We start from the raw sequence: 23,570 nt of genomic DNA, 5'->3' as shown, positions 1-23,570 counted from the left end.
TCTCTTTGTCTCTCTCTCTCTCTGTCTCTCTCTCTCTTTGTCCCTCTCTCTTTGTCCCTCTCTCTCTCTCTCTGTCCCTCTCTCTCTCTTTGTCCCTCTCTCTCTCTTTGTCCCTCTCTCTTTGTCCCTCTCTCTCTTTTTGTCCCTCTCTCTTTGTCCCTCTCTCTCTCTTTGTCCCTCTCTCTCTTTGTCTCTCTCTCTTTGTCTCTCTGTCTCTGTCTCTCTCTCTTTGTCTCTCTCTCTTTGTCTCTCTCTGTCTCTGTCTCTCTCTCTCTCTTTGTCTATCTCTCTCTCTCTATAACTCTCTATGTATCTCTCTCCCCTTCCCTCTCTCTCTCTGTTCTCAGCCAGGGCCCTTCTGCCTCCTGAAACCCTCCCTTCCCCCACCAACCCCCTCATTACCACCTCTCACCATTTTAACTACCGTCGAAAGGCTAAGTGGGTTTTGAGGTGTGTCTGCGTATCCGGTTCTTCCTTGTCTTTTCTTTTCTTCCTTCCTCCCTTCTTGTCCTCCTCCCCACTTTCGTATGTCATTGCTTTCCTCCTGTCCTGTCTTGTCTTGTCCCCTCTCCACCTCCTTTCTTGTCCTCTTCCGTTTCGTTCTTCCTTGCTTTCCCCCTTCTTCTCTGCCTCCCTCTCCACCTACCTTCCTTCCTTACTACATTCCTCCCCTCTTTCTTCTCCGTTCTTACCTTTTTGTCCTCCTCCTCCCTCTCTCTCTTCCTTGCTTTCCTCTCTACCTTCCTCCCTTCCTTTCCACATTCCTTCATTCCCGTCTTTGTAACTGACCTTTGCCCATCCTGCGGACCCTGAGCTCCTCGTCCTTGACCCCTTCCATCAGACGGGTGGACAGCCACTGGTAGTCAGGCCGGAGTGACGTCACCAGCAGGTCAAACGCCTCATCGTCCTTTCCCGGCATCAGGTCCAGCATGCGTCTGATCTCTGCCTTCTTGTGCCCTGCGTTCTGTGGATAGATATGATAAATATCACACTGTGCGTCTGATCTCTGCCTTCTTGTGGCCCGCGTTCTGTGGGTAGATATGATAAATATCACACTGTGAGTCTGATCTCTGCCTTCTTGTGCCCTGCGTTCTGTGGATAGATATGATAAATATCACACTGTGAGTCTGATCTCTGCCTTCTTGTGCCCTGCGTTCTGTGGATAGATATGATAAATATCACACTGTGCGTCTGATCTCTGCCTTCTTGTGCTTTCTTTCTTTATTTGGTGTTTAACGTCGTTTTCAACCACGAAGGGTTATATCGCGACGGCCTTCTTGTGCCCTGCGTTCTGTGGATAGATATGATATATATATCACACTGTGAGTCTGATCTCTGCCTTCTTGTGGCCCGCGGTCTGTACATAGATATCATAAATATCCGACTGTGGTGATAAGTTATCGTTCTGTATACTGTAATAATATTCAGGACGGAGTGTCAACCATTTTGTCATCCTTGGCCAGCATGCGTCTGATCTCCGCCTTCTTGTGGCCCACGTTCTGTGGATAGATATTATAAATATATGAAAGTCATGATACTATACTACTCTTTATACTCCTGGGCAAGGGAGCATCTCGACCGCCAACATGATATCATGAGGCCCAGCATCCGTCTGATCTCTGCTTTCTGTTCGCAAGTGTTCTGTGAATAATACATATCTTTATGTCATGATTGGACTGACCACACACACATATATATATAATTTGTTTCTCTCTTTTCTTGTGGTCCGCGTTCTATGGAGAGAATATTTATGACCTGGTATCGTAAGGTTTAGCATTCGTCTGAGAGAGAGAGAGAGAGAGAGAGAGAGAGAGAGAGAGAGAGAGAGAGAGAGAGAGAGAGAGAGAGAGAGAGAGAGAGAGAGAGAGAGAGAGAGAGAGAGAGAGAGAGAGAGAGAGAGAGAGAGAGAGAGAGAGAGAGAGAGAGATCTCAAATCAAATCAAATCAAATCAAATCAAATTTTATTTTTTGAGGGTTGTGGCATAAGCAATACAACGAGCTTTTTTTCAACCAGCCCTCGCCCAGAGAGGAGACTATCTAATCACATATTTACACGGATATTATCGTAGAAAAAAAGGTAGAGAAAAACAAAAACATATGAATATTTACACATTACATATTATACACAAATATAAAGTGTCGTATATGTAACGTAGTGAAAACAATGCTGAATACACATGCATGAGTAAATGTGTTATTAAAGCTTTGAGTGTTTTTGTGTGGATATAATGAACACTGATGCTTTGGACAAATGAAAATATAACTAAACGAAGTTTTCCATCACTGTGATTTTTCGTAATTTAACATTAAATACAGTGAAAGGTGTTTTTTGAAAGTATTGAGACTCATTGGGACTCTCACAAAGTCCGGGAGAGAATTCCACAGGACGCTACCAGAATAGGCTAAGCTTGATTTGAAGAGATCTATCCTTGGAATTGGGACTTTAAACTTTCGGTTTGGTTTGACTTTGAAGTTTGCAACGAAAGTTCGTGGTGCACGGCCGGAAAGTATTTTGTGAAGGAGCACGCCTTCATTTAATTTAAATCTTTCTTTTAATGGGAGAATCTTAAGTTTCTTATAATCATCAGAGAGAGAGAGAGAGAGAGAGAGAGAGAGAGAGAGAGAGAGAGAGAGAGAGAGAGAGAGAGAGAGAGAGAGAGAGAGAGAGAGAGAGAGAGAGAGAGAGAGAGAGAGAGAGAGAGAGAGAGAGGCAGAGAGAGAGAGGCAGAGAGAGGCACAACCTCACAGATAAGTAGCCAACACTAAAATTTTCCCTAAACCCTTACCCGTATCTCGTCCTGTTCCTGGCTGTCAAAGACGTCTTGCATGTCCTCCCAGATGAGGTCAATGTCCACGTTGTCCTCGATAGCCGCGTGGTAGTGGATCAGCGTGGCTTGCTTGACGGGACTCATGTTGGACTTGCCCTCTGTCTCCGTCTCGTACGACCCTGGGTCCGCGAACATCACCCGGTCACCACTAGCTCGACCACCGTATCTGCAGAAAGACAAAGTTGTGGGACACTTTAGAACACTATTCTGAGTTGTCTGAGAATGCATGAATGTAATACGTGTTGTACTGAGCTTCTGTCTCCGTCATATCGACCCCCATATCTGTGGAGACAAAGTTGTAAGATGTCCACAAGTAGTCTTAGAGTACAACAATGAATGAACAACTCGTTGGTAGGCAGGGTCCACGAATATCAATCCGTCATCACCGTAACGGCTCCTGTACTTTCAGTGAGAGTAAGTTGTGGGATACTTTAGAACATATGGGCCTAAATATTCCTAGACAGCATAAGTGAACTACTCATACGACGTTGGGTTCCCAAACATCATTCATTCCGTCATTTCTGGATCAAACATCGAACCTATTGAGACCAAGTTGTAAGATAATGAGACTATATGATTAAAGGCTACAACTCTGAACAACTCCAAACTACAACAATAGATGGACAACTCGTTGGTAGGCTGGGTCTGCGAACATGACTCGATCACCACCGTATCGGACCTTGTACCCTCAGAGAGTGGGAAAGATCCTGGGAGTGAGCTGGTCTCAGTAGTCCTAGGGTACATTATTAAATTCACAACACGTTTGGCTTGGCCTATGTCTTGTATGAAGATGGGTCTGCGAACATCACCCCGCCAACGCCGTGCCGACCCCTGCATATGTTGAGACAACGTTGTTAGAACGGGGGTCAAAGTAGTCCTAGACTGCATTAGTGAACTATCCATACGATGCTGCGTCCTACAAACAGAAAGAAGCGCCACGGAACTACATTCTATTAGGATTGTGAAAATTGCTCGTGCAACCGTGCCGACTCGCTCCTGTCTGACATCGTTAAGGGATCACACTGTAAAACGTTTATAGACAAAGAAGAACAGACAGGCTGAAATCGTGTACCTGGATCGAGAGATGGCCCGTGATGGCTTGGACACACCGCGCATGCTGGACTTGGCTGGGTACCCTCCCCCTCCTCGTCCTCCTTCTTCTCCTCCTCCGTAGGATCTGTTGGTGATGTTCCCTCCCCCACCTCCCCCGCGCGTACCTCCAGACATGTAGGGCTTGGTGGTGTAGGTTGTCATCCCGCCTCCTCTTCCCCCTCCACCACCGCCATCGCCGGAGTTGTAAGTTGTACCTCCTCCTCTTCCTCCTCCTTCTCTTCCTCCCCCGCCGACACTGCCACGAGCGGCTGAGTTGTAGGTCGAACCACCACCGCCACCGCGATCTCCTGATGTGTAGGTCGAACCACCACCACCGCCACCACCACGACCCCCAGATGGGTAGGTGTTGTTACCGTAGTTGCCCGAGGTGTTCTTGGTGGGGGCAGGGGTGAGGGAATAGTGAGGGTTGTTTTTCGTCGTGTTCAGTCTGGTGTTGCGTGTCTTCTGCGTGCCGAAAGACATCTTGGTGCTTTGGATGGTTCACTACTTTATCTCCAGGGGTTTAAAAACTATCTGCCTTGCACGACCCCGACACAGAGTTGTCGCTTTTCTCGCTACTCTACTTTATCTCCAGGGGTTTAAAAACTATCTGCCTTGCACCACCCCGACACAGAGTTGTCGCTTTTCTCGCTACTCTTTTTCTTTCGATTTGTTTTGCTTTGAAGGGAGTTTGAGAAGAAACTTACTGGTTTTGTTAACTTACTGTAACATAAGCCTCCTACAGTTCTTCACAGAGATTCCAGTGTGTTCCTTGCACTGCTTAGTTCGATTCTTTCTTTGAAATGGCTTGTTGGTGACTGCCTTGCACAGAACTGACACAGATGTTGAACGTTAACTTTCTCTCTGCGCTTCTTCAGTAATACAAAGCGAACATTCCTTTGTATTGGGAGCCTTCTTATTTTGGTCTTTGTTTCTGCTGATGTTATTACTTCCAATAACAAGGCGGAAGAGAAAGGTTGGTTTTTTTTCTCCAGAAAAGGGTTTGCGTATTCCTAGGTATTCCTTTGATAAGGATATAAGTATTTGTTTTCCAAAGATACGACGTCCAAGCACACACCTCCGAAACTCAGGTAAATCAAACACGCACAGTCCGAAATCAACACACACAACCGAAACGCATTTAAATCCAGGCGAACATCAGGTCCTTTTCTTCATTCAGGCACAGTGGGCACAATCGTCCAAACATGGCAACTATTAAACAGAACTAATCCACCCTGTTCTCTGTCAATAGCAGAGACGGACAGAAGACTGCCCCCTCTCCAAGACCACCGCACACTCTTCAAGTCCCCTGCATTTTGATGGAAGGAATAATCCAGTCTCAGAAACAAGATACTTCCACTGAAGGAACCATGGAGGATTGAACTTTCTGCCCGTGGTAAATCCTAGCACCGCAAACAAACCTCGTTGGCAAGAGATACCAGAACGAGGATGGTCGCCCGTGGCAGTGCAGAAAAAAAGTTGGAGAGTTAACCGAGGGTGTGATGTATTTTTGTATCAATTGAATGTCATATGTAGAAGTACAAGTACCCTCGCCATGGTGACACGGGGTGGTGACTGCGGGAAGGCGGTATGTTTTGTGCGAGTTGCCTTGTCGTTACGGCACGATCGTGAGATATCGCGGCAGGGAGGATTTGGTAGTGACAGATAATGGGACGCCGCACTGTCACTCTTCTTTACGCTTTCAATCTTCATGGCCCTTCTTTGGGTTAAAAGACACGAACGGCTAACGGGAGCTAGGGCTGTTACGAACGACTTGTATTTTCTGTGGTGGTGTATTTAGAATTCTGACTCTATCCAGCAATATTTTGGACAGGATAAGAATTCCGATGTTGGCCAGATGAAATTAGAGTTCTGATTCTATCCATCAAAACTCGGAATCAAGCAAGATTCCTATCTCAACCAAGACATGGACATGTCACTGTAGTTTATTGGTTTTTCTTCTTCTAATATTTCCATTCGCTCTTTCGGTGAATGTTTGTCAGTTTTTTTGCTTGACTATCTTTCTGTGTGTTTCGGTGTGTGCTGTATTTGTTGATTTGCTTTAGATATTTCGGTTTATGTGTAAATCCGGACGATGACATTTGAATCTCTGAAAACAAGTTCACAGGCGAGTGTTTCTAACAGGATAAACACCAGGTGTAACAATGTCATTATCTGTGTATTAAAACCTGATTGAATGTTTTTAATTTCAAACTTACCGGAACAAACATACATTTTGAAGTGCAATCGTTAGATAAAAAAAGAGCCTCTGTTATATTCTCTTCCAAACAATTTTGGTCTGCTTTCTGTTGTTTCTTCTCAGCCCTACCGCAGCTAGGTATTAGCAGCTCTGGCATATACCCCTATAGGTTGCAATAGGGCAGACATCGGGGTGGCTTCTCACTTGACGGGAGCTTCTCTCTTTCACCCTTATCTTTAACACGGCCATATTTCTGTTCGCGGCCAGTGAAGAAGTCAGCAATACAGCGGTGACAACTTGAATGGCTTTCTGCGTGTTTGTCAATGTAAACTTGCCTGTTAAATGCAATCAAAAGCCAGGCCAGCAAATCATTGCGACGTACAAAGGCCGTGTTGGCAAAACGTGTAGAATTGAGTTTTGTGAAGTTTGAGAAAGACTGAAAGGGAGAGGTACTGAAGACCGAAGTCAAGAAGGCGCCGCAAGGTGGCCTTTGAAAGAAAAAAAAGTTTAGAGAGAGTGGTGTGTGTGTGTGTGTGTGTGTGTGTGTGTGTGTGTGTGTTTGTGTGTGTGTGTGTGTGTGTGTCTGCATGTGTGTGTGTGTGTATGTGTGTGTGAATGTGAGTGTGTGTGCGTGCCTGCTGCGTGCGTGCGTGTATACGTTCCGGACAAAAGAATAGGATCGAGTTTACCGATCCTATGACGGGTTCAAGTGGTTCTTTCGCGTTCAATTCATGGAAGAAATTATTTCGTCTTTTAGTCTGGCAAATTGCAAAAGGATACAAGTTAAATGTTTTGAGGGAAAATGTGGTTTTTCATTTTTTTAAGGCGCTTTTGTGCGACGGGAAAAACAAATTGAAGATTTTTTTTAAAATTTTGTCTTGACGACAGCCAGGTCTTCTCGTCTCTGATAATGTTGAATGCGTGTTTGTCAGTGCGCCTTACTGAGTCAGACACACGGACCTGTAAAATCAGACACACATTTGGATTCGCAAAGACAGACATCTAGGTACACAAACACTCCAACTGACCCACACGCAGCGATGCAAAGTAATCACACACACACAGCCTCTTCTCCCTCTCTCTTTTTCTCCGCTCTCTCTCTCTCTCTCTTTCTCCTCTCTCTCTCTTTCTCCGCTCTCTCTCTCTCTCTCCCACACTCTCTCTCTCTCTCTCTCTCTCTCTCTCTCTCTCTCTCTCTCTCTCTCTCTCTCTCTCTCTCTCTCTCTCTCTCTCTCTCTCTCCCTGAACGCTTGATAATTCCAACGCAAGCTTTCTCTCATTTTGTCATTTCAGTATAAATCTGTGTTCGACTGCAATAGGTGCTACATTTTTCATAGCGTGATAAAACAAAATAATGACAGTTTGAAAGATCACGTGTTCATGTGTTCTGTTGAAAAAGTCTTGTGTATTGGTTTTGTTTTGGACTGAACTCTGTCTGTCTGTATTCTGTCTAACTGTCTATCTCTCTCTGTCTGTCACACACACACACACACACACACACACACACACACACACACACACTCACACACACACACACACACACACACTCACACACACACACACACACACACATACATACACACACACACACACACACACACACACACACACACACACACACACACACACACAGAGAGTCTCAGACATATCACATATTTATGTTAAACACGCAATGAAAAGGAACACACACTTTTGTTAGAAAAAGGCTGAACGCGTGACGAGTAGAATAGCAACAAAGCACAACATGGAGGGATTTAATGCCACACAGAGTGATCATGGAATGAATTTCAATGCGCCGACAGGACGATAAAAGCGATCGACTGGCGTACATTGTCACTACAATGGGTCAACACTACAACAGCAAAGAACATGAGCTGGCAATAAAACGACGGATCCGACATTCTACACGATGTATGTTGGTCTGATTGTGTTTCACTTCTTCTTAAAGGAAGAGTCATCTTAATTTGTATGTGACGGTCATTTGATTGATTTAGGAGAGGAAGGGGGAGGGAGGGGGAAGAGACAAGACAAGACAAGACAAGACAAAATCTTTATTATCGAGGGTAATAGATAAGCAAGAATATTGCTTTTTTACATCCAGCCCTCGCCCTAATATAGGGTCAACAAGAACAGAAAACAATATAATCAAATAACTATCACATCAAACTTATAATACATTATATATATATACAGATATACATTTGTCATGCTGCATTTTAAGTACAATTTCCAATAATAAATATGTCAATTTTTAACATATCTTAATTTAGATCTGCATATTATTATGATTTAGTTTAACATGCACATACATTTTAAATGAATTGTTGAACCATTCAGCACATGTTTAGTTGCATTATGTGCGACATATAATTTTTTTTGAAGCTGTCTGTGTTTGTTTTATGCTTAAGAAAAATAGGAAGTGAGTTCCATAGGACCGCACCTGAATATAGAGAGAGAGGGAGGGAGGGAGGGAGAGAGAGAGACAGAGACAGAGAGAGAGAGAGACAGAGAGAGACAGAGACAGAGAGAGAATAAGAGAGAGAGAGTGAGAGAGAGAGAGAGAGAATAAGAGAGAGAGAGAGAGAGAGTGAGAGAGAGAGAGAGAGAGTGAGAGAGAGAGAGAGAATAGAGAGAGAGAGAGAGAGTGGAGAGAGAGAGAGAGAGAGAGAGAGAGAGAGTGAGAGAGAGAGAGAGCAATTATTCATCACATTGTGGAATATTTTAGCAGAGTTTTAGATATAAAGAGGAGTTGATATCAGTACTATTCATTGCTTTCAAGAATATTTTTAACTCTGAACAGGAGTTGATATCAGTGCAGGTCATCAGTGTGAAGAATATGTCACTTATTAGCTCTGAACTCGAGTTAACATAAGTACTATCCATCACTTTGAAGTGAATTTCAACACAGACTTCCCAGAGCTAGAGGAAGTTCCGGGTCTTCTTCTGCTAGCCGCAGATCTGCTTCCGGTTGCTGTAGAGAAACGAACACGTGGTTTGGGAGACGTGGACCCCACAACCCCATTGACACCTCCCTCCCCACCCACAACCACGCCCCCAACAGCACCCTTCTCCTCGTCTTCTAGGTCGAGGCTGGAGTCGTGCACATGTGTTGTGTAACCATGGTGATGACCTTGGTGGCCGTTGCTTAGGACACCGTTTGCAAGTTCACTATCTGATCCTTTTCCCTTGGCGATAGTTTTGCTGTGTTGATGTAAACCAGAGTCATTGTGACTTTTGTGGTCGTCTTTAGCACCAATATCCCCACATCCTCGTACTGTGGGTATATGTGTGGTGTGTAGATGTGTGCTAGACTCAGCGTGATTCCGGTGACCGTTTCCAACACCACTCTCTCCTCCTCCTCCTCCTCCCGCTCCTCCTCCTCCTCCTCCCGTTGCCCTGGTACCGCTGGCTGACTTCTTGTTCCTGTCGCGGTGAGCAGCCATGGTGTACCTGGCTTGTATCTCCTTGCGTTTCTTCAGGTACATCTGCTGTGGGTGTACCACTGATGAGGATGGTCGCCTCAACAGTTGGTCGAGCTGCACGTCAGGAAATAAAAGCGTTTTAACAATTGTCATTTTCTGTCTGATATACTTGCTATGTTCTGCTCTTCGTCTTGAATGTGGATATCTTGTTTTGAGTGAGCAGTTCTAAATTGCTTTTTTCTTGTGCTTTGTCGAGGGCAGATGAATGCTTCAAACGTTGATCCGCCCACCCACAATATATACGCATGCCCTCTCTCTTGTCTATCTGTCTGTCTGTCTGTCTGTCTGTCTCTCCTTCCCCTCCGTCTCCCCCTCTCTCTCTCTCTCTCTCTCTCTCTCTCTCTCTCTCTCTCCCTCTCTCTCTCTCTCTCCCTCCCTCTCCCTCTCTCTCTCTCTCACTCCCTCCCTCGCACCTGTCTGTCTGTCTCCCGCTCTCCTGTTTTTCCCTCTTTCTCTTCTTCTTCACCCCCCCCCCTCTCTCCCTCCCTCCACCCTCTCTCTCCTCTCAACCCCCCTTCTAACTCTCACCTCCTCTTCAAGACGCCGTACATGACGCTCCAGGTTGTCTCTCTCCTCCACCAGTCTCTGCATCTTACGGCGGTCATCCATGAGGGCCCTGATCAGCTCTTTCTGTCGCAGCATGGAGCGCTCGATCAGGTCAGGCAAGGTCAGCGCGTAGCGGTCAGGGTCATCGAACTTCTCCAGGCACTGGATGAAGAGCAGGTCCATCTTCTGCTGCCGTCCCAACATCTCGGAGATCTGAGGCGAAAAATTAAACCAAAATAACAAGCTGGTTTGACACTATTGGAAGTATGATGATGTTAGGCCTGGGCGGGTGTATGGTGGGGTCTCCAGGCACTGGATGAACAGCAGGTCCATCTTCTGCTGCCGTCCTAACATCTCGGAGATCTGCAGCGAAAAGTGAAAGCCAGATGAAGAAAGCTGTTTTGACACTATTGGAAGTATGACGATGATAGGGCTGGGCGGGAGTGTGTAGGGGTCTCCAGGCTCTGGATGAACAGCAGGTCCATCTTCTGCTGCCGTTGTAACATCTCTGAGATCTGCGGCGAAATATGAAATTACCCGGATGACAGGGACCTTAGTCTAGTTATGCGCGTGTTAGATGAGGAATAACAATTCCGTTGCTGTTGTTAAATTTCTGAAATCTGCAGCGAAAAGTGAAACCCAGATAACAGAGGCCTAAGAGAAGTTCGGTTGGTGACGAGTGGGGTCTCCAAGCACTAAATGAACAGTCGGCCCATTTTCTGTTGTTTTGAAATTGCTGAGATTTGCAGAGGAAAATGAAACCCAGATGACCAAGGCCAAAAACTAGTGCTGATTCGACACTTTTGGAGATATGATCATTCTGCCTGTAGGGGCTGGGCGGGTGATAGGTGGGGTCTCCAAGCTGTAGACAAAAAGCAGGCCCATATTCTGCTGCCGTTGTAACATCTCTGGGATATGCAGCCAAAATGATAAAAGCTGATTTTTCGATTTTGGAGGTATGCCGTATGATCAATATGCCTGGGGATGGGTTGGGGGGATCATTTTACCCCCCTTTTCATAAAAAAAGCAGAACATTTCCGTGTTTTTTGCATGGCGCAATAAAACTCTTCCACGAAAATGTTTTTGGAACAACACTCGAAGCCCTTTTTTGAGTTCTAAAAAAAAAAGTGTCCATGAAATTATCGAACCCTTGATTTTTTTTTAAGCAAATTTTAGAAGATTGAATACATTTTCTTGATCGGTCCATTTTCTGCTGCCGTTGTCAGAGCTCTATGATCTGCATCGATACAACAGAAAGACCAAACTGACAAGCCTTCCAGTCAAAGTTGGAGCTGCTGTTACACTCCAGAAGTTACCTCTCGATCTGATAAGATTCCTCCTTTCTCGACATTGCGACTGATAAACAATGATAGCACAGCCACATCTAACGATAACTAATAATATTACCTGATCTGTTAGTGTCTTAAAGCTGATATCACTGTATATTACCTCTTCTCTTAGCGCCTTAAAGCTGATATCAGGGGACATGGTGATGTAGTCTGAGCCGTGTTGCTGCATCATGATGTCCTCACACAGCTCCTGGAAGTCCATGCCCGTCATGTCAGTCTGCACCTCTTTGCACGACTGGAACTCCTCGGGGTGGCGCCTGCAACAGTGCGTGATTTTAAGGCACAGGCCTTCCTGTGAAGACAGTTTGGCTCACCCTCTCAGATCTAGCCAGGCTTGTACACAGGATCCACTATTCCTATTCCTTCACTTTTACACACACCAGACATCCTGAATGCTTCCTGTGCAGAGTGGATTGGTTTTTTTTTCATGAATTGAAATAACAAAAAGTCACGAGGTTCCGTGTAGACATTATTTCAAAAATGAGTATAAGTCTGTACAGAAAGCAGTATGCTGCAGAATGTTGGTGTTTGTCCAGGTGGACGGATGGCCTTATCCCATGTGAGAGCCTGGCCACGTCTGAGACGGTGGGCCCGATAGCACGATAGCATCAAGACCTTGGCAGAGTTTTCCTTTATTTTTCGGTGACAAAAATGACTTTTTTTTTAAAGGACGGTTCATGTGTCGCGAAAAAAGATACTGTAATCAATGTTAGAATTCGTTGCGTTATATGTAGAAACATGAAAATACCAAGCGGTCATTTCCCCCCAATACAATTCGGCTGCCTAAATGACGAGGGTAAAAGGTTTTACGGTTTAAACCCTTTTGTGCAATAACACGAATGTGCGCCGGAGTTTCAGCCTATGATCAAAGAAAAAGAAGAAGAATATGAAATACCCTAGTACCATCTTAAAAGTTCGCGGTTCACAATTTACCTGCAATACCTGTGTACCTACCTAAACGTGAGCGGTTCACGATTTACTTGCATTACCTGTGTACCTACCTGAAAGTGTGAGGGTTGCGGAACTGCTGCCTCCTCCTCTCTCGCTGCATCTCCTCCCCCAGCCAGCGCTCTGTGCGGAGCTGCTCGGCGTGCGTCAGCTGGTGCAGGCTGGTCTTGACAAACTGGTGCACCACCACCTTCACATCGTTGTCCACGTTACGCAGGTTGGAGCTCCCGTAACCCTTGATGGACGCTGGGCATAGAACAGAGACAGTGAGTGGAAACCAGTTCTTGACTTCAGTATAATACTTGGTAAAGACTAGGAGCACGTTTCGGATTTTCCATTTTCCGACCTGGTTGCAGACTGCAAACAGCACAGCAAGAAATTGTGGACTGGTTTCGAAATCCGACAGAAATCTTAAGGTCACTGCAGTGATGCCTACAGGTTTTGTTGAGGTTTAGTTAAACATCTCCGTCGCGATATAACCTTCGTGGTTGAAAAAGACGTTAAACACCAAATAAAGAAAGAAAGTTAAACATATTCGCGCATCTTTTCGCTCAGAGTCTGCAGCAAGGTGCAGCAGATGTGTTGCCGAATAGACGATGTTGGGAAATAACTCTGTCGGGTTTGTGTGGGTTGTGAAAGAGTGAATACCCTTGCTTTTATCGAGGCAACCTTTCCCACGTGACATGTTATACATACCCCTTGATTGGCACTGAAAATAATATGGAAGAGATTTAAGGATTGCTAAAGTCTTAAGCTAGGTGTCAATGACAGTTAGAACTAATTACCACACCTCTTCATTGACGCCGACAACAGCGCAAAGACAGTTCGTGCAAAATGTTTAAAGGACCAGACCACGCTGTTTTAAAGGTTATTAGAACCACTAACCGATGACTGAAGGTTAGAGAAATGCACCTAAAGATTCCAAAAATGTAAAGAAATTCACCGATTCGTAGCTTAATCATTGTGATTTAATTAAAAACGTTCCGCCAAATTCGTCTGCTAAACGAGACTTCGAAATGGCCGCCAGTAGACGAGAACCGGCTGTGACGTCACTTAGTGTTTGGAAACCGAAAGTTACAGCTTACGCTCAAGTGGGCGTTTGCCTAAATCGAGCATCAACAGCACGCCGAAGGAATGCGCACGGCTGCTGATAGCTATGAAGTATAGAAAAAAGGTTCAGGCATCAGTTGTCACCTTTTTCCGATGGGCTTACAACTTCTGCAGCAAGACTGATTAACTGGAAACGGCCAACACGATGTTGTGTGTTTCGCGACACTTTCTTCCAATGCGAACGCAGTTAAGCCGGCAAGAAAACATGGCACACACAAAACAGCTGTTGCCTAACGCAGTTCCAGTTCCGACAATTGTTGACCACTCACAGGAGGTCAGAAACCGGATACCAATGTCATCAGAACGATCTGCTTTCACTAAACGCAGACGAAAGGAAGTGAGTACATGTATACTGAATGTGTTCTGTAAGGGATAGGGGTTCAGTGTCACTGGGCGTTTTTGTCAGACTGACAGTATTTGTAGTGGAATGGCATCTGTTCCTAATTTTAAGCACATGTGTTAAGATTACAGATTAAAACATATATATCTGTTACTACATGTCCGTCCCCATGCACCCACCTTAAAGTTCCCTCTCTCTCTCCCTCTTTTACACTCACCTGGGTAATCGATGAGTCTCAGGTTTAATCAGTGTCCGTCCATATACACATAGACATTCACACAAACACACACACGTTGTTATAGTTGTTATCTAATTCAGTGTTGTATTAAATAGATAAAGAAATCGTTAATACAGCAAGCTTGCATGAATAATTTGCTGTTGTCCTTTTTTTCAGATCAGGTTCTGTAATACAGTAATTATAATTAATACAAGTACAAATTCATGTTTGCAGTCATACTCATAGTGTGTGAGTGTGTGTGTGTGTGTGTGTGTGTGTGTGTGTGTGTGTGTGTGTGTGTGTGTGTGTGTGTGTGTGTGAAAAGCACTTTGATACTTAAAACATCTGTGTTATTTGATTTTATTACAAAACTGCAGTCAGAATATTAAGCAGACCTATTCCAACAATACATTTTGATCAGCAGTAAATGTAATGTCAAATTATGAACAACAATCATGTGAGCAGATATATCTAACAGAAACAAATAGTCTAGCAAAATAATACAACCAAGTACATGTGTGGACATCATCATCCACATAAAAAAATTGATTGTAGGAAGAGCACTCTGTGTTATTACCACTGCTTCAGTCAAACTGCCAGTTCAACTTTATCTCTGTGGGTTGTTTTTTTCTCTCAGAGTAACATGGGGAAAAAAAACCTTTAAAAAACTTGCATGCTACAGAGCTGGATTGTTTCTAGTGATCATGCAGCATGATTTATCCGCATAGAAAACTACTGAAACACCTAAACAGAAATAACAATGTCTACAGAAAAAAAACCACTGTTTGATTGCTGTCTGTAGTACTCCTCTTGCTAACAGTGGCATTAAAATAATTAAAACTAAGCTATGCTCTCTTGGGGGGGAAAAAGTGCTCTAAGTACTTTTTGTGTCTACATAGGCAAAACAAAACTATGCAATGTTTCAGATTTCCTGACCCACCCTATGTTTTTCCTCCTTATCCTGGACTATTTTGGACTCTTACAAAAATGTAGGCTACTTCAAAAATGACAAATTTTAATTTTGCAGGCTTACAAGGAAATTGACTCTTCTCTTACAACCAGAATACACCATGATTTCAAGCAAATAAAAAACTACATGCACCTGAGAAAAAAAAACCTTTAATTCAAGAAGTTAGACCTCCTAACCCCAGCTTTTCAATTCAATTCAATACGTTGTTGATGTTGATTATGGAGCTTAACGTCCTCCCAGGTAACTAGGGACCTATATTGGGGCATGATTTTTTATACAATGTTAAAAGTGTAGGGTGTAATGGGGGGGAGGGGGACTGGAGGGTGACGGGGTGTAGTCGCTAATAAATTTAAAGGTGCGTTTATTATCTAATATACCAGACATTTTGTTTTGGCTGGTGTACAGAATAACATCACATAAAATCGCACTCGTAAAACATACAAAACACATAAAATGTACACATCAGTACACACATAACCCAAACCACACATATCCATACCAGCACCATCACACACATATCCACATACATACTCTAGTTTGTACATTATAAAAATAAATACATTATGATTAATATCATTACTAGTCAACTTAAATTAAGGCTCAAAATAGGTCTTAAGATGGATGTTATTTAGTGTAATGAAGAGATTATAAAAACCAAAAAAAAGCTATGAGAAAGAAAGTATGAAAGAATGATGCCCTTTCTCCGGTGAAAGTTCTGCTGATTGTGGTAACTTTTTTTTCTGTCTAAAACAGGCATCAGTTAACTGAACGAGCTGTTTGAGGGGGTGGTGATCCTAACACTGGCCTATGGCAACACTGGCCTATGGCAGCTACAACAAAGCTCTGCATACACAGCAAGACTACAATGCAACAGTGCCCAGACTTTGACTGCTACAGGCTGCTTTCCCATGCAAAGTACAAATGCAAGTGTCCATAAACCAGGGTTTAATACAAAGTCATGTAGTATGTGAGTGAGTTCTGATGAAAAAGTGATTGTGTTGTAATATTGGTTATTACTGAGTGTTGATGTTACAATGATTACATTATAAAAACAACAACAGAACAATGTGAAGAGCAAACTTCTTCTGTGGGCATGCAAGTGAGTTAATCTTGTGTGTGTGTGTGTGAAACTATATGTGACTGAGTGTTACAAATTTAAATGACAACAGTTTTCTTGATAGCCTTTAAAAACAACAACAAATACATACATTTAAGAATTAAACAAATATAGGCACCTCAAAAAAAGTTGTATGTACACCTTCGTGGCTGGTGATGCATTCTTGCTCCCCTGCAAGTTTTCATTCTACAATGTACCTCAGGCTAGCTTCCTCTCTCTCTCAAATCTGCCCCTCCCACACAATACAACAGGTACAGTGGCCACTCTGACACCAGTCTCTGAAATAATCAAGAACAGTTAAAACTGCGATGAGCTGTTGTTCTTTTACTCGTGAATGCAATGCATGAACACTTAAACAATATCCCACTTATTCGCGAGTGCGTTGACAAGGCGAGAGTGAAAAAATAGCACAGACTCGAAAGCAGACGATAAGTTCAGCACAGAGAGCGGGCGTGTTTACCTTTGATCGCTGAGACAAACAGTGTCGCAATTTTCATCGTCACTGTTTCACTACTGCTGGAAGTGGCCTCCACCCTCATCTTTCATGCTTGATTCGAGGAGAGAAACCGGTAGTTCGAACATGTACGGTTCAATTTCGTCTGCAGTTACGCTTGTTGTCATGTTGGTAAACAACCATCTCCACACGGTGTGACGTCACGGATAATTTATTCATAAGCCAGTCTCGCGAAGATCACGCGGCACAATGGCGGGTCGTTTTGGAGAAGAAATCCGTCGCTTCGGTCACAAAATTCGTCGGATTACGGCCTTAGAAGATTCCGAAGTAAACCAAACATTGTTGAAGACGGTAAGAAAGTGGTTTTCTAACTAACTGCAAACATCGGGAAGTGTTCGGTCGCGCAGGAACACGATTCGAAGCGTTTTTGACGCTAAAACAGCGTGGTCTGGTCCTTTAAATGCTCTCTCTCTCTCTCTCTCTCTCTCCCTCTCTCTCTCTCTCTCTCTCTCTCTCTCTCTCTCTCTCTCTCTCTCTCTCTCTCTCTCTCTCTCTCCGCGAGTGCAGACGCGCTTCAATGCGTGTGCGTTTGTGTGTGTGGCAGAAAGAGACAGGGAGAGAGAGACAGAGACAGAGACAGAGTGTGTGTGTATGGTTGTGTTTGCAGAGATGGTTATGTTTAATTGTTCTGTAAATTATATCCCCTTGTCTAAAGGGCTTTTAAAGCTGAGGACAATAAACTCTCAAAGCGTCTCTCTCTCTCTCTCTCTCTCTCTCTCTCTCTCTCTCTCTCTCTCTCTCTCTCTCTCTCTCTCGTTTGTGTCTCTGTCTTTCTTTCTGTCTCTCTGTCTCTGTCTCTCTTTCACCGTCTTTCTGTCTCTCTGTCTCTGTCTCTCTCTCACTCTCTCTCTCTCTCTCTCTCACCGTCTCTTTCTCTCTCTCTCTCTCTCTCTCTCTCTCTCTCTCACCGTCTCTCTCTCTCTCTCTCTCTCTCTCTCTCTCTCTCTCTCTCTCTCTCTCTCTCTCTCACCGGCATCAGAGGAAGAGGAGTGAGTCTTGAGCTTGGCGTCTCGGTTCTTCTCTTCATGCAGCGCGCTCTTCATCTTCTCGGCCAGCCAGGGGTTGGTGATCTCCAGAATTTCCTGTAGCGTGCTGAAGGCTTTGGGGCCGCGTTTGGGCAACAGGTCCAACAGCCTGTGTGCCTTGGCCGTGTAGTTGTCTTCTGACTGCAGGTAGACAAAAACAGGACAGGGAAACCATTTGATTCATCAAGTAAAAGAAGAATAAGAATAAGAAATAAATGCTTAACAAAACATATGGAGGAGTAAAACTGAGATCAGAAAAAAACTTGATATGAGAACATTACTAATTGATGCGAGCAGAGTAGAGAGTCCAGGGTAGATTTAACAGGGTGGATAGAGTACGGTTGACTAGAGGACCAGGAAGGACATCAGACAATCAGGCAGACACATATAAGCAAAAGAGGCCTATACTGGGCCTGCATTCGTAATCCATAACATTCGTATTCGTAACTTACACAACAAAGATATATACGTTTGCAACTAGCAACTTTCACCAGAAATCAAACGCTCCCTCTTTCTCCCCCTTTTGTCACGGCTGCCAACCCCCACCCAACCCACCATAGAGCGCAACCACTGACCTTGAGCATACAGCGTGACCACTGACCTTGAGCATACAGCGTGACCACTGACCTTGAGCATACAGCGTGACCACTGACCTTGAGCATACAGCGTGACCACTGACCTTGAGCATACAGCGTGACCACTGACCTTGAGCATACAGCGTGACCACTGACCTTGACAATCCTGGTCATCTCCTCGTCCAGCACTGAATGCTCGCAGAAAGCTGACAGGAAGCTGGCGGTGACCACGACCTCATTGGCCAGGCGGGTCCGGAACAGGGACAGCACGCGCTTCTCCGCTTCCTCCATTGTAGTATTGTTGTCAAGAACTTCTTCAGTGTAGTCCTCTCGGATAGATTTTGTTTGCTTTTTTTCTTTGATTGTAGTTTACTTTATTCTATTGCAATACTCTGCCACGCTCCTCTTCAGTAGAGTCCTGTTTATAACTACCTACTGTTGGCGTTTCACAACAATTTCGTTGCTTTTACTTCACTTCATCTTAATCCATTTTGCTCAATTCTCCGTCAGTAATTTTGTCGCGAGTCTTTTCAGTGTAGTCCTCTTCGGCTAGCTTCTGTTTGCGTTTTCTCGCGGATTCACACCAATTTGATTAATTTCATTTTACATATTCCATTTTCCGCATTTGTCATCAGTTCAGTTTCGATCATTCAGTAGTTCGGTGCCAAGTATCTATGTGTTAAGGTGAGGTGTGTTCTCCAAGATATTTAGATCGGTTGCCAGTAGTGTTATGTATTGTTCAAGCTGGCTGAGCCCCTGCCTAGGTTCATGTAGGGTCTTCGCGGTCTACTGGTGTAGCGTTCAGCTAGTGTAAAGTCACCTCTCCATTGGTTTATATTAGTGATTTTCTCCACAGCGATATGATGAGTCAAGTTTGTAATTTAGTTGACGCCGGGTTGATTCTCCACACATTCGTAGACAGATAGATCAGGCACTCCCACTTTTCAAGTCGTCCTGAAAAGAAGAGCGTGACATTCTTTACGCCTTCAATGACAGATTTATGGGTTCATAAACTGTTGTAGAACACAAAGAATCTTGCGACATGCATGTTATCTTGCACACTGTTTGAATACGAGTACACAGCACGTTTTGATTCCACGCCGACACAGACAGAGCCATGATACAAACATGACACTGAGTCTGCCAACCAGTTTGACACTGCTCTTGCGTGTAGCACTGTAATCTGGGTATGTCTTACTACTAGTATGAATATCACACTTTAGCGAGAAAAGCCAAAAGGAATCCTTAGTTTAAGTTTGCTGTAAATGCAAGAAGATTACATTCTGTCGCTGCATTGGTTAAAGGGGTGATCAGACCTGAGCTGTGAGTGTTTCTGTGCTGCTGCTACAACAACTGAGCTTAAGGATAATGGAAAGCGAGGGATTGCTTGGGGATGATATTGTTTTTCAGCTTTTGCTTCTCTTTATTATTGCAACATGCAAACAGGTGCTGGTACACATGTTTATATAATTCAATATGCATGTAACCAGTATTACACTTGCCACAATATTGACTTACACAATTCAAAAGTCTGCTTAATTACAACCATTGAACCTAACACGGAACACTGAACTGAGTAGTACAGACGAGTATTCTTACGACGAATCCTTAGATAGATTTTAACACATTTCTGTGATAGACATGCTTCTGGTTTTAAGGTCTTTTAGTGTCAAGGTCGATCAGGAAGTTCAGCACGGTTCCCCTTCTTTACTTCACCCTTACTTAATGTTGAACGGTATGTAGAGCTGATAAGAAAAAAGGTTATCAGTTAATTCTACACAGTTTAATGAACATTAACTATTTTCGCCTGCATTACACAATTTAAACCAGTGGTGGGTTAATGTTTGTGTACGCAGTCTTTCTGTCTTACAAACAAAAGATAAATGCCACCCCCCCCCTCTCCCGAACGTGGTGTTTTCCTAATACACTGTATATCGATCTTAGACAAGTATAAGAAAACAGAGCTACTGATTATTCTTTCGTCCTAATGAGGGTTAAATTGGTTTTTTGTATTAGGTAAAGATTAAGCTTAAAGTACTTATAATACTTTTTGCACAACAGCGGAACGAGTGAGAGCTTTTTATTTTTGACAATAATGTTGTTGTTTCACAGTAACGCGCACACACTATGGTGATGCATTTGATGATTTCACAAGAAGATGGGTACCCTGAACTTGCTCACTGTGTGCGTTTACACACGACACGAGATCCATACTTTATGACAGGACGTTCTCAAAGCATAGAGCAAACATCAGACACAGCCCGAGCATCATCATAACGTCATAATTTAAACAAAGTGTTCTGACGTTGTTAACCTGTCACTTTAACTAACCCACCAAGATGACACTGGTGTCATTGCTGCAGGCGTGAAGTGTTGCGATGTTGTAAAAGAGTCACTCCAGTGGCAGGAGAAGAAGCAACTGAGATAAATAATACACTCGTACACTCTCTGTTTATCAAGCAGGTTGAGATAAACAATACACTCGTACACTCTCTGTTTATCAAGCAGGTTGAGATAAACAATACACTCGTACACTCTCTGTTTATCAAGCAGGTTGAGATAAATAATACACTCGTACACTCTCTGTTTATCAAGCAGGTTGAGATAAATAATACACTCGTACACTCTCTGTTTATCAAGCAGGTTGAGATAAATAATACACTCGTACACTCTCTGTTTATCAAGCAGGTTGAGATAAATAATACACTCGTACACTCTCTGTTTATCAAGCAGGTGAAGCATAGAAGCTACCAGGGTTGAGACAATCAGAGTATAACCCTAACCCAAGACAAACTTGTGTCAGGTGTAAAGAAAACAAAATCAAATGGTGCTCAGTATTTTCATCCAGTTAACATTACTTGTTACATATTTTCCTTCGTATTAAGCTTAGTTTAAATGATCTGCTGGGTGTACTGATCACATAAATGCTGGAAAGATTTGACTGTATTGTTTATTTAAAGAAGAACAAACAGAAAGACAAATAACCTGTCACCATGACGACGTTTTAAAGAGGAACAATTTAGCCTTGTATGAAATGAAGAGATTATGAACAAAGCTACTTTGTTTTACATACCATTGTAGAAACGAATCTTTTATGCTCTTCTTATGCTGTTTTGTTTTTTGATCGAGTAGAAACCGTGGCAAGGGAAGACATTAGAACGAGTTTCCAGTGCATCATGTTTTCAAATCAAGAACGATAAAAAAGATAAATAATATACCTCTTTAACCCACTTTAAAGATGACGTCTCAGACGAACAAACAATCTCACTTCTAACGATCCTCCTGCATTTTGTCATAAACTGAATAAAAAAAAACGTTAAAAAAACCGGTTTACGCTTCCTCATATCAAATCCACCTCGAAGTCTAAAAACACAAGAAAAGTGGTTGGAAGTCACCCCGAAATCACCAAAAAGCTTGAGAGAGTGAGGCAGAATGTAACAGTATTTAGGAAGTGGAGAAATGACTTACTGCTATCGTGCTTTGGGTCACTCCCATGACGAACTGTTTATTAGATTTTCCATGAGAACTTACCTGTGTGTTTCCTTTTGTTTCATTCGATGTTTGCGTCTCCTGACATGTAACAGCTACGATACCTATTCCTACCGTCAGTGTTGCGGTTGTTCTTGGTAATTTTCAGTTTGATAATAGTAAAGGAAAGGACAGAAGGATAAAGCCTCCAAGACTCAAACGTCAAAGGATGTTATGTCATGTAAGTCAGGGCGGGGATGTAGCTCAGTCAGGGCGGGGATGTAGCTCAGTCGGTAGCGCGCTGGATTTGTATCCAGTTGGCCGCTGTCAGCGTGAGTTCGTCCCCACGTTCGGCGAGAGATTTATTTCTCAGAGTCAACTTGTGTGCAGACTCTCCTCGGTGTCCGAACACCCCCGTGTACGTGTGTACACGCAAGCACAAGACCAAGTGCGCACGAAAAAGATCCTGTAATCCATGTCAGAGTTCGGTGGGTTATAGAAACACGAAAATACCCAGCATGCTTCCTCCGAAAACGGCGTATGGCTGCCTAAATGGCGGGGTAAAAAACGGTCATACACGTAAAATTCCACTCGTGCAAAAAAACAACACGAGTGTACGTGGGAGTTTCAGCCCACGAACGCGGAAGAAGAAGAAGTAAGACACGTAGGGGTATACAGAAGCTTTATTGAGCGCTGGGGAAGATTGAGTGTGCATGCTTTTTACTTTGTTTACAATACAACATTTATTTCTTTTATTTCTTTTTTTGGTTTAACATGTGTTTTCCTGTCCTAAATGTCGCTTTGAAACAAACTATGATTTCTGTTAAACACATGACATAACATCCTTTGACGTGTGAGTCTTGGAGGCTTTATCCTTCTGTCCTTTCCTTTACTATTATCAAACTGAAAATTACCAAGAAGGCAAAGACCTCTTGCATCTACACTAGCCTTTTTCTGCGAGTGTTATTCTCAGAATCGGTCTTCCGTCAAATGACGCATATCTTCATGATCTGGCGCATTGTTATGACATGTGGAAGATATTCTGACCATCAGATTTCTACTAAACGGCCCACAAAGCCGGGACATTTGGACATACAGTTTTAAGCCAACTGACCTGTTGTTCTGACTGACTGACCAATGGATGTTTTACGTCCTCTAAGAACCAATGCTATGGACCTGTTATCCCCCGAGTGTGAGAACACCACTGCTCTCTCAGTTTACAGGACGGACTCCTGTAGAGTCATTTTCTGTGACGCTAGCCACAGTTCCACCCGCCGTGTGACGGTTAGCGTGCAGGGGATGACGTAGTCAATGTTTCGCGATCCTCAGGGGCAGATAACCAGTACTATCATTTGGCTGCCAGGCACGCCAGCCCAATCATTACCCGTATTTGTCATTACCCGCCTTTTGTCACACACCCCGACCTGTCACTGCCTTGTTGTCTACCCCTACCCGAGTGTTGGCTTCCTAACACCCGGCAACTGGGAGCTGACTGGTTGTGTTTATTATTATTAATAATCCTGACATTTTCTACACGGGTGTTGTGGTTTGTTGAAAGTGTTACAAGTCAAAGTCTTTCTGGCTCGTTGTTTTGAAGACGCTTATCTGTAGGATTCAGAGTTGGGAGTTTGTCAAAGTCTTTCTTTTCTTTCAGCATCGTTGCTTTGACGAAGCTGATCTGTAGGATTCAGAGTTGAGAGTTTGTTGCTGGTTTATTAAATGATATTAAATTCAAAGTCTTTCTGTCTTGTTACATTTACAACGCGGATCAGATGGTTGAGAGTTCCGG

At 43.5% G+C, this 23,570-nt stretch overlaps 3 protein-coding genes across 4 annotated transcripts in view; 1 reads left to right on the top strand and 2 right to left on the bottom strand.

Moving 5' to 3' along the window:
• LOC138979381 (uncharacterized) overlaps positions 1 to 5,376 on the bottom strand; it is a 29,774-nt gene extending 24,398 nt beyond the window's left edge. Inside the window, exons 1-3 of the mRNA XM_070352092.1 lie at positions 3,901 to 5,376; positions 2,787 to 2,994; positions 790 to 964 (exon numbers count right to left, since the gene is read on the bottom strand). Coding sequence (XP_070208193.1) covers positions 790 to 964; positions 2,787 to 2,994; positions 3,901 to 4,403 — 886 coding nt within the window. The 5' untranslated portion in view covers positions 4,404 to 5,376. The remainder of the gene's footprint in view (positions 1 to 789; positions 965 to 2,786; positions 2,995 to 3,900) is intronic.
• The window catches only part of LOC138979382 (uncharacterized), a 118,433-nt gene that overhangs the window by 32,774 nt on the left and 62,089 nt on the right, over positions 1 to 23,570 (top strand). The window lies entirely within an intron of this gene.
• On the bottom strand, positions 8,774 to 21,807 carry LOC138979380 (uncharacterized). 2 transcript variants are annotated; one of them, XM_070352091.1, is made up of 7 exons: positions 21,782 to 21,807; positions 18,470 to 19,267; positions 17,684 to 17,879; positions 12,499 to 12,691; positions 11,598 to 11,754; positions 10,131 to 10,361; positions 8,774 to 9,656 (listed from the first exon to the last, which is right to left on the bottom strand). In XM_070352091.1, the coding sequence occupies exons 2-7, from the start codon at positions 18,602 to 18,604 to the stop codon at positions 9,003 to 9,005; spliced, it is 1,566 nt and encodes a 521-aa protein (XP_070208192.1). In that variant the 5' UTR covers positions 18,605 to 19,267; positions 21,782 to 21,807; the 3' UTR covers positions 8,774 to 9,002. The 2 variants fall into 2 exon arrangements, with proteins under 2 accessions (XP_070208192.1, XP_070208191.1); XM_070352090.1 differs by lacking the exon at positions 21,782 to 21,807 and adding an exon at positions 21,532 to 21,743.

The sequence above is a fragment of the Littorina saxatilis genome, linkage group LG11, assembly GCF_037325665.1.
Source record: "Littorina saxatilis isolate snail1 linkage group LG11, US_GU_Lsax_2.0, whole genome shotgun sequence".
Lineage (NCBI taxonomy): Eukaryota > Metazoa > Mollusca > Gastropoda > Littorinimorpha > Littorinidae > Littorina > Littorina saxatilis.
The sequence above is the reverse complement of the archived record's forward strand: the minus strand, read 5'-3'. Positions and strand labels throughout refer to the sequence as shown.

Coding starts and splice junctions, on each gene's coding strand:
- LOC138979380 (XM_070352091.1), bottom strand. CDS start 18,604: ATGGAGGAAGCGGAGAAGCGCGTGCTGTCCCTGTTCCGGACCCGCCTG. Junction 17,880..18,469: donor AGATGACCAGGATTGTCAAG/GTCAGTGGTCAC, acceptor GTCTACCTGCAG/TCAGAAGACAACTACACGGC. Junction 10,362..11,597: donor TTAAGGCGCTAAGAGAAGAG/GTAATATACAGT, acceptor TTTTCGCCTCAG/ATCTCCGAGATGTTGGGACG.